We start from the raw sequence: 13,126 nt of genomic DNA on the forward strand, positions 1-13,126 counted from the left end.
CGTTCTTAAAAAGCGTTGTTAAAGATGCTGTTGTAAAAATGCACATATCAAAGACAACGCTTTAAAAGCGTTGTGGTTGGTCTCAAAGACATTGTTTTTTAAGCGTTGTCTTTTATTACTTAAAAACGTTGTCTTTTTAAATTTATAAAAAATAGTGTTTTTCTTAATTAAATAGCAAAAATTATAAAAAATACTCAAAATTTACATATAATTGAATATCCACAACCACAATCATTTTTATAATAAGACTATTTAACAAATAAATAAAACTTTATATTATACAAACAAAATGTATACATATTGATCCACAAATTAAATTTGTATCATACAAGTTATCCTTAACTTCATGACAATAATTTTTCAAACACACAAGTTTTACAAAACCTCATCATTGACTAACCGTTGTTGTTGGTGTCCATCGCATGGAATTGCTTCTTTAAGTCCAGCAATCTCTTCTTCTGAAAGGCTTTCAGCTATCACTCTTAGAGCCATCTTCTTCAACTTGTCATCAACACACCTGGGGTTGTAGGCAATCAAGAAATTTTGTATGAAAACTTTCATACATGTAAATCTCGTACTAAATAATATGTCAATGTTATATATACATGTAATTCAGACCGTAAGTGTGTTTATATCATAACTGACAAGTTTTCTTTAGGGCCAACTTCTACTCAAGCTCTTTAAACATTGCATCAAAATAAAAAAATTGGCATTAGTTCTATGCTAAATGAAAATCATATTTAGAGGAAAAAGCGGAGTGTTGTAGATGGATATATTAACCAAGCATATTAATGTTTGACCTGTCTTTACAAGTTCTAAGCATATATATTAACCAAGCATATAACCTAAGAGGAATAAGTTACAAAATGCTACTTGATGTTTGACCTGTCTTTATTGGATTTTGCGGCCCCGGTCTTCTTGTAGCCAGGCACAATGTAATACTTGATGTTGTTTTTTTTTATTCATTCTACATTTGTCGTAACCCTTTTGTTTATGCTACGACTAGTAGACTTCGCAGCCGAAGGAACAATGAGTCATTGCGTCTAGTAATTCGCATGAGATTGTAAAGTTGTCCAAATGTTACTTCGTGTGGAAGGCCTATAATGGCAATGACAAATGGGAAGCAAAAGGTTGTATGGCGTACCTCCACTTATCATTATCGATGTGTTGAGCAACACTCCTATTAAGTTGATTGCCCACATCAATGTGTTACTAACCGATCATTTTGTAATCGGTGAAAGAGCGCCTTTCTCCATTCCAATTCTACAAGCAAAATCTTCCTTAATTCTATACTCTGCTCGGTCCATAAGGATCGACAGAAACAGGAGTTTTCCAGATCTTGGGTTCAAAGGCTTCCTATAGGACCCTAGAAGCTGGAAAGCTAAAAGTCCATTTGCCATTCCATAAATATTTGGAACAAAGCCTACGTGATGGAACCCATGAGCAGTTGCTCAAATCTCTAGTATCCCAGCCTCATTTGAAGTATCTTAGATGAAGTACAAATTCAACTTAGCATGAGCTTTTCCGTCTATATCTACCTTCGCCATCACATCCTTGCATCTCATTTCAGTCAGCTGAAGAAGTGCACAGCTCTTAGACCAAGATAATATCATCTTGTATGCAGTATTGCATAGATTAATTATTAATGGGCATAATTTCGGCAATAGTTTCAGGTTGTTCTTTCTGTAGCATAATAATTTAATAGATAGATTCATAGAATATTCGCATAACACAATCAACAACCTAACATAACCCTAAACCCTAATACCCTCAACCTCTTTGAGGTATGAGAACCAAAAAGGGCTAGTTAAACAGTCCACTTCCTCGTTCACAATGTTCTCCGCATAAACTGGACTAGCAATTCTCCAACAATATCCAACAATACCGCATTTAAATGTGACATTGACTTGAACACTTGTAGTATTTCTTCTCCAAGTCTCCTGTTACATTGGTTACATTGGTGAAAATTGAAAAACATCCAGTAAATGAGGTAAAATATTAGCAAAGGCCCCCAAGAAAGTTGTCCATATCAAATTTCTTTAAAAAACAATAAAAATGTGAACTACCCTGAGAGCAAAATTCTGGAACCAGTCAAAGTACAAGACACTTGCAAACTAAAATTCAACCTTCAGCTATTTTTTGTGAGCTATTAATTGTTTCACTGCGAATGTGAAAAATGAGAGATGACATATTATAATTTCACAGCATAGACTCCAAGGGAATAAAACTTTTAGAGAAATTGCAGATGACATTACTAAACTTCTTTGAACGGAATATGGTTCAGTGGATAAGCAACCAGAACACAATAAGGTCACAGCATCCAGCACAATTAAACAGCAATCTAGCAAGTAGTATGAAGTACGAAGAAACGCAGATAACAAGATAAATGGCCTTGCCGATCAAAGGCGAGAAATGACATCTTTAACCTCGGCAGGTGTATATAGATGGTAAGTAGGAGCCACCTTTGCAATGTCAACATTATTAGGGGTTACCTGTTAATGCAAATGAGTAATTAGCAATGTAAAAGTTGCAATACTCTGCAATTTATGTAAAACAAAATGAAACCCTAGAACTGGATCCTTAAGCATCAGTCCAATTTACCCGTCTAATACAAAAGTACCCAAAACATACATTCAGGTCAGCTGGTACCAGATTGAATAGTGTATTCTCTCTTTATCATATTTAAATGCAGTGTTTATATGATTTAGAAGTAAACATCTAAGCACACCCGATTAGTTTATCCAAATAGACCAAGTAATAATTCATTAACCAGGAGCCTGAATGAACCTAATCCAGGTTTGATAACAGGGATGCCTTATCTATCTTCTAAAGCAGGTAGATACAGAAAAACCACAAGAAATATACCTTTTCTTCCATGACTTGTTTCAGGATGGAAAGAGCTATAGTTTCAGCTTCCAGAAGGGACAGGTCCTGGATAAACAAGCGCCCTCATGAAATTATTCTCATCACCGCCACCACAATACCACAAACAGAAAATTACTATAGATCTAAGTAGCCACAATAGAGAAGGCTGCCGTCAAAGCAAATTTGCCTTGCACAGCCATGTATATCTAAAATTGCCATAGTAGCTACCTTGTTGTATTGCTCTTGAAGAGAACTATCAGCTCCTTCGGATCCAGATCCTATTGCTTTTGCATTGCATTGCCAGAATGTGCCAGATGGATCGGTATAGTACCTGCAATTTATAGCATGTAACATTTGAAGCAAAACATTGAAATACAGGACTACATAGCAGAGACTGTGTAGGAGAGACTTCAGATTTTACCAGATAACTTCTGACATTTGTAATATCGAGCAGAAACATTAACATACGAAAAGGTCCAGCACAATAATACATATGCACTAGAATATTTGTATCTCCTAAAGAGTGATCTCTGGGAAGAATCGTTTAGGACACAGGAAGATTATGTTAATAGTAGTAAACAACCCACTAGGACAATAAAATCAGTTCCCTAATAGGAGGGTTTAACGTGAAAATTTTATACATTTTAGCACTTCAGACACTGTAGCTTATTGAGGAAATAAAATATTATCAAAAGGATTGTGTCCACCCATCCTTGTTCATCAGCTTGGAACCTTTGAAATGAAAGCTGCATTGGGTACATGGAAAAAACAACAAAAAGGGAGGATAAATGATAGCCACCAACCTAATTGTTCACAAATATCTGTATAAGTTATTAAGGGTGTTCATAGAAGTTGATCCTTTAGCCGTGTCTGTTAGATGGTCAAATCTAGGCGCCAACTCAAAAATGTTGGCGTCCAAGTGTTAGTGTTCAACTACTTCTGATTTTCTTCATCTTTGAATTGTTAAATACATAGGGTATTTATAGGAATACTCAAGATGTATCTAAATAAATACATGAACCAATATTAAATGACATACATTCATCATCCGAAGAGTCATTCATGAATCCTCCAATATTCATGCTCCAGATGACCATACATTAGATTATAAGTCCAATTAATTTGATTGCAAGGTTGTAAACAGTCCTTGAGGGCTATTGATAGTGATTCCAGTACGTACTGGAAAATAATGGAACAAACCTATGAAACAGCTATCAAGGGATTCACTTCAACTTTCCTAAACCAAAGAAGAAACAGATGGATTACAAAAGAAAACAATTTGCACCATCAAACTGAAACTTATAATAAGCCTTAATAAATTAATGAAAAAAGAATTGTTTAGAAGTTCACTGAGAAACATATGAAAATACAACAAATGCAACTGCAAAAAAAAAATAAAAAACTAGTATCCAATTAACTTTTTTTATACTTTCGGATCAAAAGGTCAAATTTATATACTTTGGTTCATGTTCAAGCAAGAGGATAACAATCTCATCGACAGTTAGTATTTCCTTTTAATATAGAACACTAAAAAGAAGGAATATCAATGATGAAACAAACCTGAAAATGTGAGCTACTGAGGCAGCGAGCAATCTGCTTGAACAAGGTAATCATGCAGCGTTGGAACTCTGTCGTGAGCATCAAAGACCAAATATTACCAAATATTAAGATCAGACAAACCAAATAATACCTTATTTTTAACAGCTATCTAGAGGATCGGCTTTTGACTTGAAGTTGGTTCAAAGAAGACAAATCAAATATACAAATACTAAGATGAAAGCATAATGAAGTAGTTAACTTTTTCTACTTTACCTGATTATAAGATCTACAACTTCTTGCTCAGTATTTTGCTGCATGAGTAATTATTAGAAAAACAAACCCAATAGTGGAACAAAAGCTAGATAAAGAAACTAGATAATTTACACTGACAGAACTTTACAGAATAACATATAATACAGTGCTTTGTACTTGCATATTAATCCAGAAAACATCCTTTCACCTAAGTGACAATTTTTCCAAAACATCATCATTCACAAAACATCATCATTCACTAAAAATTTTCACAAGTTTTTAAACTTCAGTGACAACTTTTCTTTGGGGTCAACTGCTCAAGGTCGATCTGGTAACTATGCACTGCATCAAAAAAATTGGCATTAACTATGATTCCACCAAAAAAACCACCATTCCATGAACTTAAATCTAAATAGAATTATGGCAACTATCATTCCATACCTATTCATAAATATGATCTTGTATGCACTCCGCCAACTCGGACCGAACCTCATCAATTTGTTCACGAGAGTACCCTATTTTTGTGAACTGTGAGCATACACAATTTATGTTAATGGAAAAAATAATCAACACTGATCACTTTGCAATTTTAAATAGTTTATGTCAAATAATTTGAGATAAGCTAAATAATGTTACTATTGATTGCAGCGAATCTCTCTCAATAGTCTCAACTTCTTCAATAATTTCTCTCATAAATCGCATCACAAAAAAACCACATTGTTTCGCATCCGGTTGTTGAGGAGCCTATATATAGTAATTAGAGTCAAATTGTTAATGAAAATTATACACATTACAATATATGTTAAACAAAAGTACACATACCTTAACTACTTCCCACTTAACATTTTTCCTACCTTTCCTTCCCTTGGTTGAATTAAACAATTTTAAGGCCCTTCATACGTTAAGAATATTTGTTAAATAAGATTTTTATTATAATAAATATTTACTAAAAGAAATCTGAACTCACATTTCCATTACGTATTTTGAATCATCATCGCGAATGCGGCAACTTAGGGAATCTAGCAGGTAAATAGCATCCTTGTAAGGTTCAATAACACTAAGATTCCAATGGAAACTAGGCAAATACATAGGATTAGATCATAAAATTGAATAAATTATCGAAAGGAAGCAATTGAAAGTGATGTTTTACTTCTTGCTTACCCGACATTACATGGCACTAACACTAGTTGATCTGTTGATGCACTTGTCAGCTTATCTGCTAAAAGAGTTGCCCTTTGATTAAGGGTTTCAAGCTTAACTGATTTGTCTTGTGCCGTTTTTGCCAGATATGGGAGTTTGTGAGGATTCATAAATCTGAATTTCTTTGTCTTGGTATCTTTCACCATCTTTTTATACAGACACCTATCATTGCAAAGAAAAAAAATATTTAGATACTAAATAATAAAATTTAGATACAAAACACTCATAATAAGTTGGAAAAAATAATGATCACTCATAACACTAAGTTATGGCTGATGATAGTAACATCCATACATGAGAACTTACTATGAACAGTCTTGCATATTAAACATACCAGAAATGTATACATGCAAATTCTTTTATTTCTTGAGGACAAGCACATTTAAGATACTTAAAAATATACAAGAAAAAAGATATGAGCAAAGTACTTCCTGTCTAGAAGAACAAATGGCAGAAGGCAAACATTAAGGGTCGGTTGAAAATGAATGAGCTATATTTATGTAAAGTGTACCACATCAATTGATATTAGTAAACCTCTCAATAGAAATGATGAACTATTAACTTAATGAGAATAACATGGTATGAGAAAATTACTAGAAGTTGAATTTTTCAAGAGTAAACTTGTTCACACAACAATATTAGTAAACTTCTTGCAGTTCAAATCAGGGATTTTCTGTCTTGCTAGATATTAGAATTTCCCAGCAAACATAAAGCAATGCAGTAATTTCCCAGCATAAGTAAAGCAATGCAGTTGCAACTGAGAAAATAATATTTAGATACTAAATAATAAAATTTAGATACAAAACAATCATGTGGATTAAAAAATAATGATCACTCATAATAAGTTGGTGAAATTGTAACAATAAACCATAATAAGTTGCTAAAATTGGGAAGCAAACATGTGATGAAAAAGTTGCTGAAATTGCTTAAATAAACTTACTTACCATATGTAGGCAACGATCAAATTTCCTGAAATTGACTCCAAATGATACAAAAAATTGATGTCCTCAAGGTCAAGAAAAAGTTCACAATCTTCATCAAACACTTCATTATCTAAGCACATTGATATACATTTTCCTCCATCTAGAGCATGCTTACTGTAACAATATAACATATGTAATGCTCTTGGGACACTTGTTGACAAAGTAGGTTTTGATTTTTTTCGTTCAAACTTCTTCCTTCTAGGCTTCTAATAATTTCAAATATAAACAAGTTAGATAGCTAGGTTGAATAATAATAAAGTGGCAATATAATTAGAAATATAATAATAAAGTGACAATATAATTAGAAATATAATATCTCATATACCTCATCTTGCTTCACAATCTGTTGTTCAGGCCAAGCCACAACAGTTCCTATGGCATCACCAATTACTTCACATTCACTTGGAATTGGATATGGCAAAGGAGCGGATTTGTCCACTGCTTGATCAATGGAGACTCGAATGCAATTCTTGGGAAATGGAATACCATGAAGCATTTTTTCCATGCCATTGAAACAAACAATTGTACCATATGCCGCAATATTTGAGCAAGATTCCAATGTCAATGCAACTGATTGACCCTAAAATATTTTAAAAAAAACATGTTGATTATATTTAGTTTATAATGCTATAATAATAATGAATATCACTATAACTTGTATTTTACCTGTAAAACTTCGTCTTTACCCACAATCTGTACGTCATCTTCTTCAATATTCTTCTGATGAAACTTCACCGAGCAACTGCCTTTGTCATCAATTGAATTGTCCCATGCACCCCTTTTATGCATTAATGCTTCAAGTTTTTGGATGCGTACATCTTGTTCTAAAATTTGCATCTTCGCCTCCTTCAGCTCCCTTTTATGCTCAGCGATTATATCTAGGGTAACATCATATTTCTTCCTTGTTCTACCAACATTGAAATAGATTGTTGGGTTGATATGACCTCCGATACCCCGGACACGCCCAGAATATTCCTGAGTTTCAAGTGCCTTGGTAAGAATATCCTCTTTTGCTCCTTCGCATTGCAGCTTACCCTCCCTCTTTTGCTGTATATATTCATCCTGTAATGCAACATTAAAAAGAATTATCAGTACTTTACCAAGGATAATTACCAAGGATATGCAATATTGGTTTAAAAAATACTGATGTCCAGGTCGGTTCTTCCCGTGATAGCTCAAGTCAAGTGCTTAGTAAGTCATATTGAACAAATATGAAGTTGACTTTGAAATATTTTTTCCTTTTTTGGCATTCAATCATATATTTACTTCTGCACAGTTCTAAAAAAGGCACATATTTGATTGAGCAATTGACTACAAGTTTAATAAAATGACAAAATTTTAATAAATTTTCACTACACAAACCCATAAAGAGAGGACCACCACATAATTGAAGCTAATTGTCTGGAGTTGCAGGAAAGAATAATCAAAAGTAAAGTTGTTCCCAACCTCTCAAGTTCCGAATCATGAATCTTATGCTTTAATTCAAACTAAAACAGCACAAAGAGAATGCTCAAGGAGACAAGGAGCTTTATTTGTCACCAATCAAGTGGGAAAACATAATAGAAGCTTCAGAGCAGTGGTCTGGGGAACAACTTTACTGGCCCTTGGGTTACTGAAGCTTACAAATTGCTTACTGCCAAGAACGTTTCAAACCTGGTTGATTTATCTGCATCTGTTCTATAGAAACTCTAGCTATCACCTCTAAGTTCTCAATGCATTCACCATTAATTGATTGCAGCAAAAGGAAACCACTGCATGTAATAGACTTTTCGACTTGATCTCTTCTCCAAGTAAGAACATTTCAAACCTAGATACCTAGTAAATCCACATCTGTTCTATATAAACCCGTCACCTCTAAGCTCTCAATGCATTCATTCACCATTTACTTCCTCAATACATGCTCTAGTACTGAGAATTCAAGCTATGCAAGGAATGGTTGTTAAACTCCTCATTGCACTGCTTGCCTTGGCTTCCTCACACAAAGGGTATGCATGCATGCAACTTTACTCTCGAAAACTAGAAGATATATTGAAGTCATTATCAGAAGAACATGAAAATTTACTTACAATCTTGTGTACTGTGTCCACCAAATCTTCACCTTCAAACTCTCCTCCTTTGTTGGCGCGTCCTTTCTTCCACATAATAGCTCTATTGATGTCATTATCATCACATAATTCAGTCCCCTACAACAAAGAAAAATCAAATAACAAATGTGAAATAATTTAATGTGAATCAATTAGAGGGTTCTTAGAGGAAATATATTTTAAAAATACTTACAATTTCTTCAGCAAAGCGTGCATACCCTTTGCGTGAGAGTCGATGAGGATATCTATTTTTTTTCCTTCGCTCTTTTTGTTGATCACTGAGTTTCTAGTTATTTCAAACAGGCGACATATCAAATTTGAATAATACATAATGAATTATGATCGAATAGTTTCAAAAGAAAAAATTTAGAATCTTACAATGAAATCTTCAGAAATGCGACTAATGACAAACGCACGCCAATCTTCTCTTGTAATTTCAAAGCCAACAGGTGGCTCATTCAACTCCTCAGGTTTGTCACGCCTGCTTAAAATAAATTTTTGGGTGAGATGGGTCTTGTATTGCCTCCACTTACTGTTTGCAGACCTCAAACATCCCTTTTTCCACTTTGAGTCAACATTATAAATCAATTGTACATCAAATAAGTGGAAAACATTAATAAGATTAATTAAGACAAACATAAAATATATCTATCATTAGTAGTGAAATATTATAATTGTTAAAACATGCTAACTTGCTTACATTGACTGATTCCCATATTAATTCTTTGACAGCAATTGGGACTTGCTTCCATGTCTTGTATTTAATATTAACCTTTTGCCGAGCCAAGACACCAATGTAACTTTGCATGGCTACAACAGCTGGTCCTATCGGTTGTCCAAAATTATTGAATGACACCTCATTTCTAATACCTTGCATTCTTTGCTTTGTAATCTTATCCAACTGTGTGCGACCTCTAGAAGTTCTTGAGGAGATAGTGTCTTTGGAATCCAACACTTTATCACCCTCGCAACTCTCTTCACGGGCAGCTGTAATGACTTCTTTACCCTTGTCCAACTTTGCAAGTTGCCCTATTCTCTTACTCTTTCTAGTAGAATCCATTGATCTGTAACAACTTAGACTGATCAACATAAGTTTAGTTAGAAACATGCATAAACTCACAGCAAGATGATATATTTACACCAACAAATTCACAACAGTATGAAAAAAAATAAAAGATAAAAGCAGAAACTTGCAGCAACATCACAACATATCTGATTCGAATTAAAGTGAGGAATATAACATATTAATATTGTCCACAAATTCATCCTCATAGGTAAATTGTTTACACACTTATATTCAAAAGCAAAAATTCAGCAATTAAATATTGTCAATCCAACTTCCATCACAGTCTTCACGAATACATGGTGGTTCATTATCATCTTCTCCGTCAATATCCATTGATGGTAACCCCCTACTAAAACATTGATAGTGGATAGCAGTGTCCTCTAACTCTTCGCCCTTTAGGTATTCAAAGTAGTCTCTGTTTGGTGTTGCAAGTACAACACTCCATAAAGGATCTTCAGGATCTTCAATGTAAAATACTTGCTTTGCTTGGCTTGCCAGGATAAAAGCGTCAGATTTGAATCCAAGTCTATTGAGGTTTACCAATGTGAAACCAAGATCATCTACTTTAATGCCGTTATTATGCTCCACCCAATTACATTTAAACATTGGAAGTTGAAATTTATGGTAATCAACTACCCATATTTCTTCTATAACTCCATAAAAAACCATATCTGACACAATAGGATTTTTATCCTTTGCACTTGCAACTTGCATTGTCTTTGCAACTAAGCTGACTCCGGAGTTTTGAACAACTCGTATAGCATCACGCTCTTTTGTAGCATAAGTAACCCCATCAATCAAATAGCTAGAGTATTTTAGTACTTGCTTGTTAGGCCCGCGAGCTATCCACATCAATCTTTCTGAAACTTGATGAGTGGAATGGTCAACTACATCAACAACCTAAATTTTTTATGCAATAAATTTTAATTATGCATAAATATGAAAATGAATGTATGCCAATATGTAATACTAAAGAAACTTACACGATCACGCAACCAAGTAATAAACGTTCGATTATGCTCATCTTGTAACCACTTCTTGGACTTAGCCTTACGAGGAAATCTTGCATTCAAATACGTCATGTGTTCCCTAATCAAATTATTTGGTATAAATAAACCAACAGAATGTAAGCAAACCACATTAAAATATTAATAAGTTAGATACATTACTCGATATAGAGATCAATCTCAGCATCATTTGCCAATACATAACGATGTGCTTGCGTCAACTCATCGTGAGTAGTGGAGTAGACTACTGCACCTGATAAAGGCTTAGTAAGTTCTATTTGTCGATGACTTGATGGGATCCCAATTGTGTGCACACTAGACAGATAGTCTGAGCAAAATTCAACGACCTCTTGCAATATAAGATTCAGCCATACACCCTTCAGGTCGATTGCGATTTCGCACATAACCTTTCAAAATCTTCATGTATCTTTCAAATGGATACATATACCTATACCAAACCGGTCCACACAGTTTCACCTCCCGCACAAGATGAACACTTAAATGAATCATTATATCAAAAAATGAAGGGGGGGAATACTTTTCAAGTAAACACAATATTGTCACAATCTCTCTTTGCATATCATCCATCCTTGAAACATCTATCACTTTATTACATAACACATTGAAGAAGAAACACAAGCGAGTGATAGTGTCTCTAACATGTTTGGGCAAAACACCACGTATCGCCACAGGAAGCAATTGTTGCATTAAAGCGTGGTAGTCGTGTGACTTAAGGCCAATAAGTTTTAAGTCATTCAACGACACGAGGTTTTTAACATTAGATGAGTAACATGATGGAAGTTGTATTCCAAACAAAGAATTCAAAATTTTCCTTTTCTCATCCTTACTAAGTGTATAACAGGCTGCTGGCAAAAATGTTTTCTTCTCCCCATCCTTGGTGCCAAATCATCCTGACATTCATTTCCAAAAGGTCTAATCTCATTGCTACTCCATCCTTTGTTTTTCCTGGAATATCAAGTAACGTTCCGATAAGACTTTCACAAATATTCTTTTCAATGTGCATCACATCAAGAACATGTCGAATGTATAGATGTTTCCAATACTGAAGTTCAAAGAAAATTGATTTTTTTTTCCAGCATGATTTTACATCATCATTCGACTGAGACTTTCTACTCATTTTTCCTCAATGACAATTAATTCTTTCAACTCTTTCAAAAACTTCATCGCCACTTAATGGTTTTGGAGCAGGGTTAAATTCTTGGTTCCCATTAAATGCCTTCCGTTGCCTTCGATAAGGATGAGTTGCAGGTAGAAACCTTCTATGACCTGTATAAGACATTTTCCTACTATGCTTCAACCTTGTTGAATAGGTATCTTCACCACAAATAGGACATGCATGATATCCTTTCACAATGCATCCTGACATGTTCCCATATGCAGGAAAATCATTGATCGTCCATAATAAGATAGCCCTAAGCATAAAAGTTTCTTGGCGATATGCATCATATGCTTCGACACCTATATCCCATAAGCATTTTAAGTCATCAATTAGAGGTGCTAAGTAAACATCAATATCATTTCCCGGCTGTTTGGGACCAGAAATTAACAATGTGAGCATCATAAATTTTCTCTTCATACACAACCATGGAGGAAGATTATAAGTAATCATTAAAACTGGCCAACAACTATATGCAGAACTCATTAAACCATGAGGATTCATCCCATCAGCTGATATAGCCAATCTGAGATTTCTTGCCTCAATACCAAAATCTGGCCATTTGCGATCAACTATTTTCCAAGAAGGTGTATCAGCTGGATGGCGTAAATATCCATCACAAAGTCTTTTTTCGGCATGCCAAGTCAACTCCTTAGATATCTCTTTATTCCAAAACATTCTTTAAAATCTTGGAATAGGGGGGAAGTACCACAAAACCTTGGCAGGAATTCCTTCATTTATCATATTTTTTTTCCCAACTTCCACCTTGACATCCCGCAAGTAGGGCAATTAGTTAAATCCTCATACTCCTTCCGGTATAAGATACAATCATTAGGACAAGCGTGAATTTTTACATAATCCATCCCTAATGCAGATAAGCTTTTCTTTGCATCATACAGAGATAAAGGCAATTTATTGTCATCTGGAAGTATTTCTCCTAACAAACTGAGTAG

General features: G+C 34.4%; 1 protein-coding gene across 1 annotated transcript; it reads right to left on the reverse strand.

Moving 5' to 3' along the window:
- Positions 1-2,115: 2,115 nt before the first annotated feature.
- On the reverse strand, positions 2,116-3,234 carry LOC122009619 (proteasome subunit alpha type-5-like). Its single transcript, XM_042565848.1, has 3 exons — positions 3,094-3,234; positions 2,866-2,931; positions 2,116-2,492 (listed from the first exon to the last, which is right to left on the reverse strand). Exons 1-3 carry the CDS (start codon positions 3,217-3,219, stop codon positions 2,400-2,402), a joined length of 285 nt encoding a protein of 94 aa, XP_042421782.1. The 5' UTR covers positions 3,220-3,234; the 3' UTR covers positions 2,116-2,399.
- Between the last annotated feature and the right edge of the window lie 9,892 nt (positions 3,235-13,126).

This window comes from Zingiber officinale, chromosome 1A (genome assembly GCF_018446385.1).
Source record: "Zingiber officinale cultivar Zhangliang chromosome 1A, Zo_v1.1, whole genome shotgun sequence".
NCBI classification, from domain to species: Eukaryota; Viridiplantae; Streptophyta; class Magnoliopsida; order Zingiberales; family Zingiberaceae; genus Zingiber; species Zingiber officinale.

Bases quoted from the DNA above. Each gene is read 5' to 3' on its own strand.
- LOC122009619 (XM_042565848.1), bottom strand. From the start codon at position 3,219: ATGTTACATGCTATAAATTGCAGGTACTATACCGATCCATCTGGCACA. The intron at 2,932-3,093 runs GTAGCTACTATG...TTGTTTATCCAG, and splicing joins TTCAAGAGCAATACAACAAG to GACCTGTCCCTTCTGGAAGC. The intron at 2,493-2,865 runs GTATATTTCTTG...TTGCATTAACAG, and splicing joins AACAAGTCATGGAAGAAAAG to GTAACCCCTAATAATGTTGA.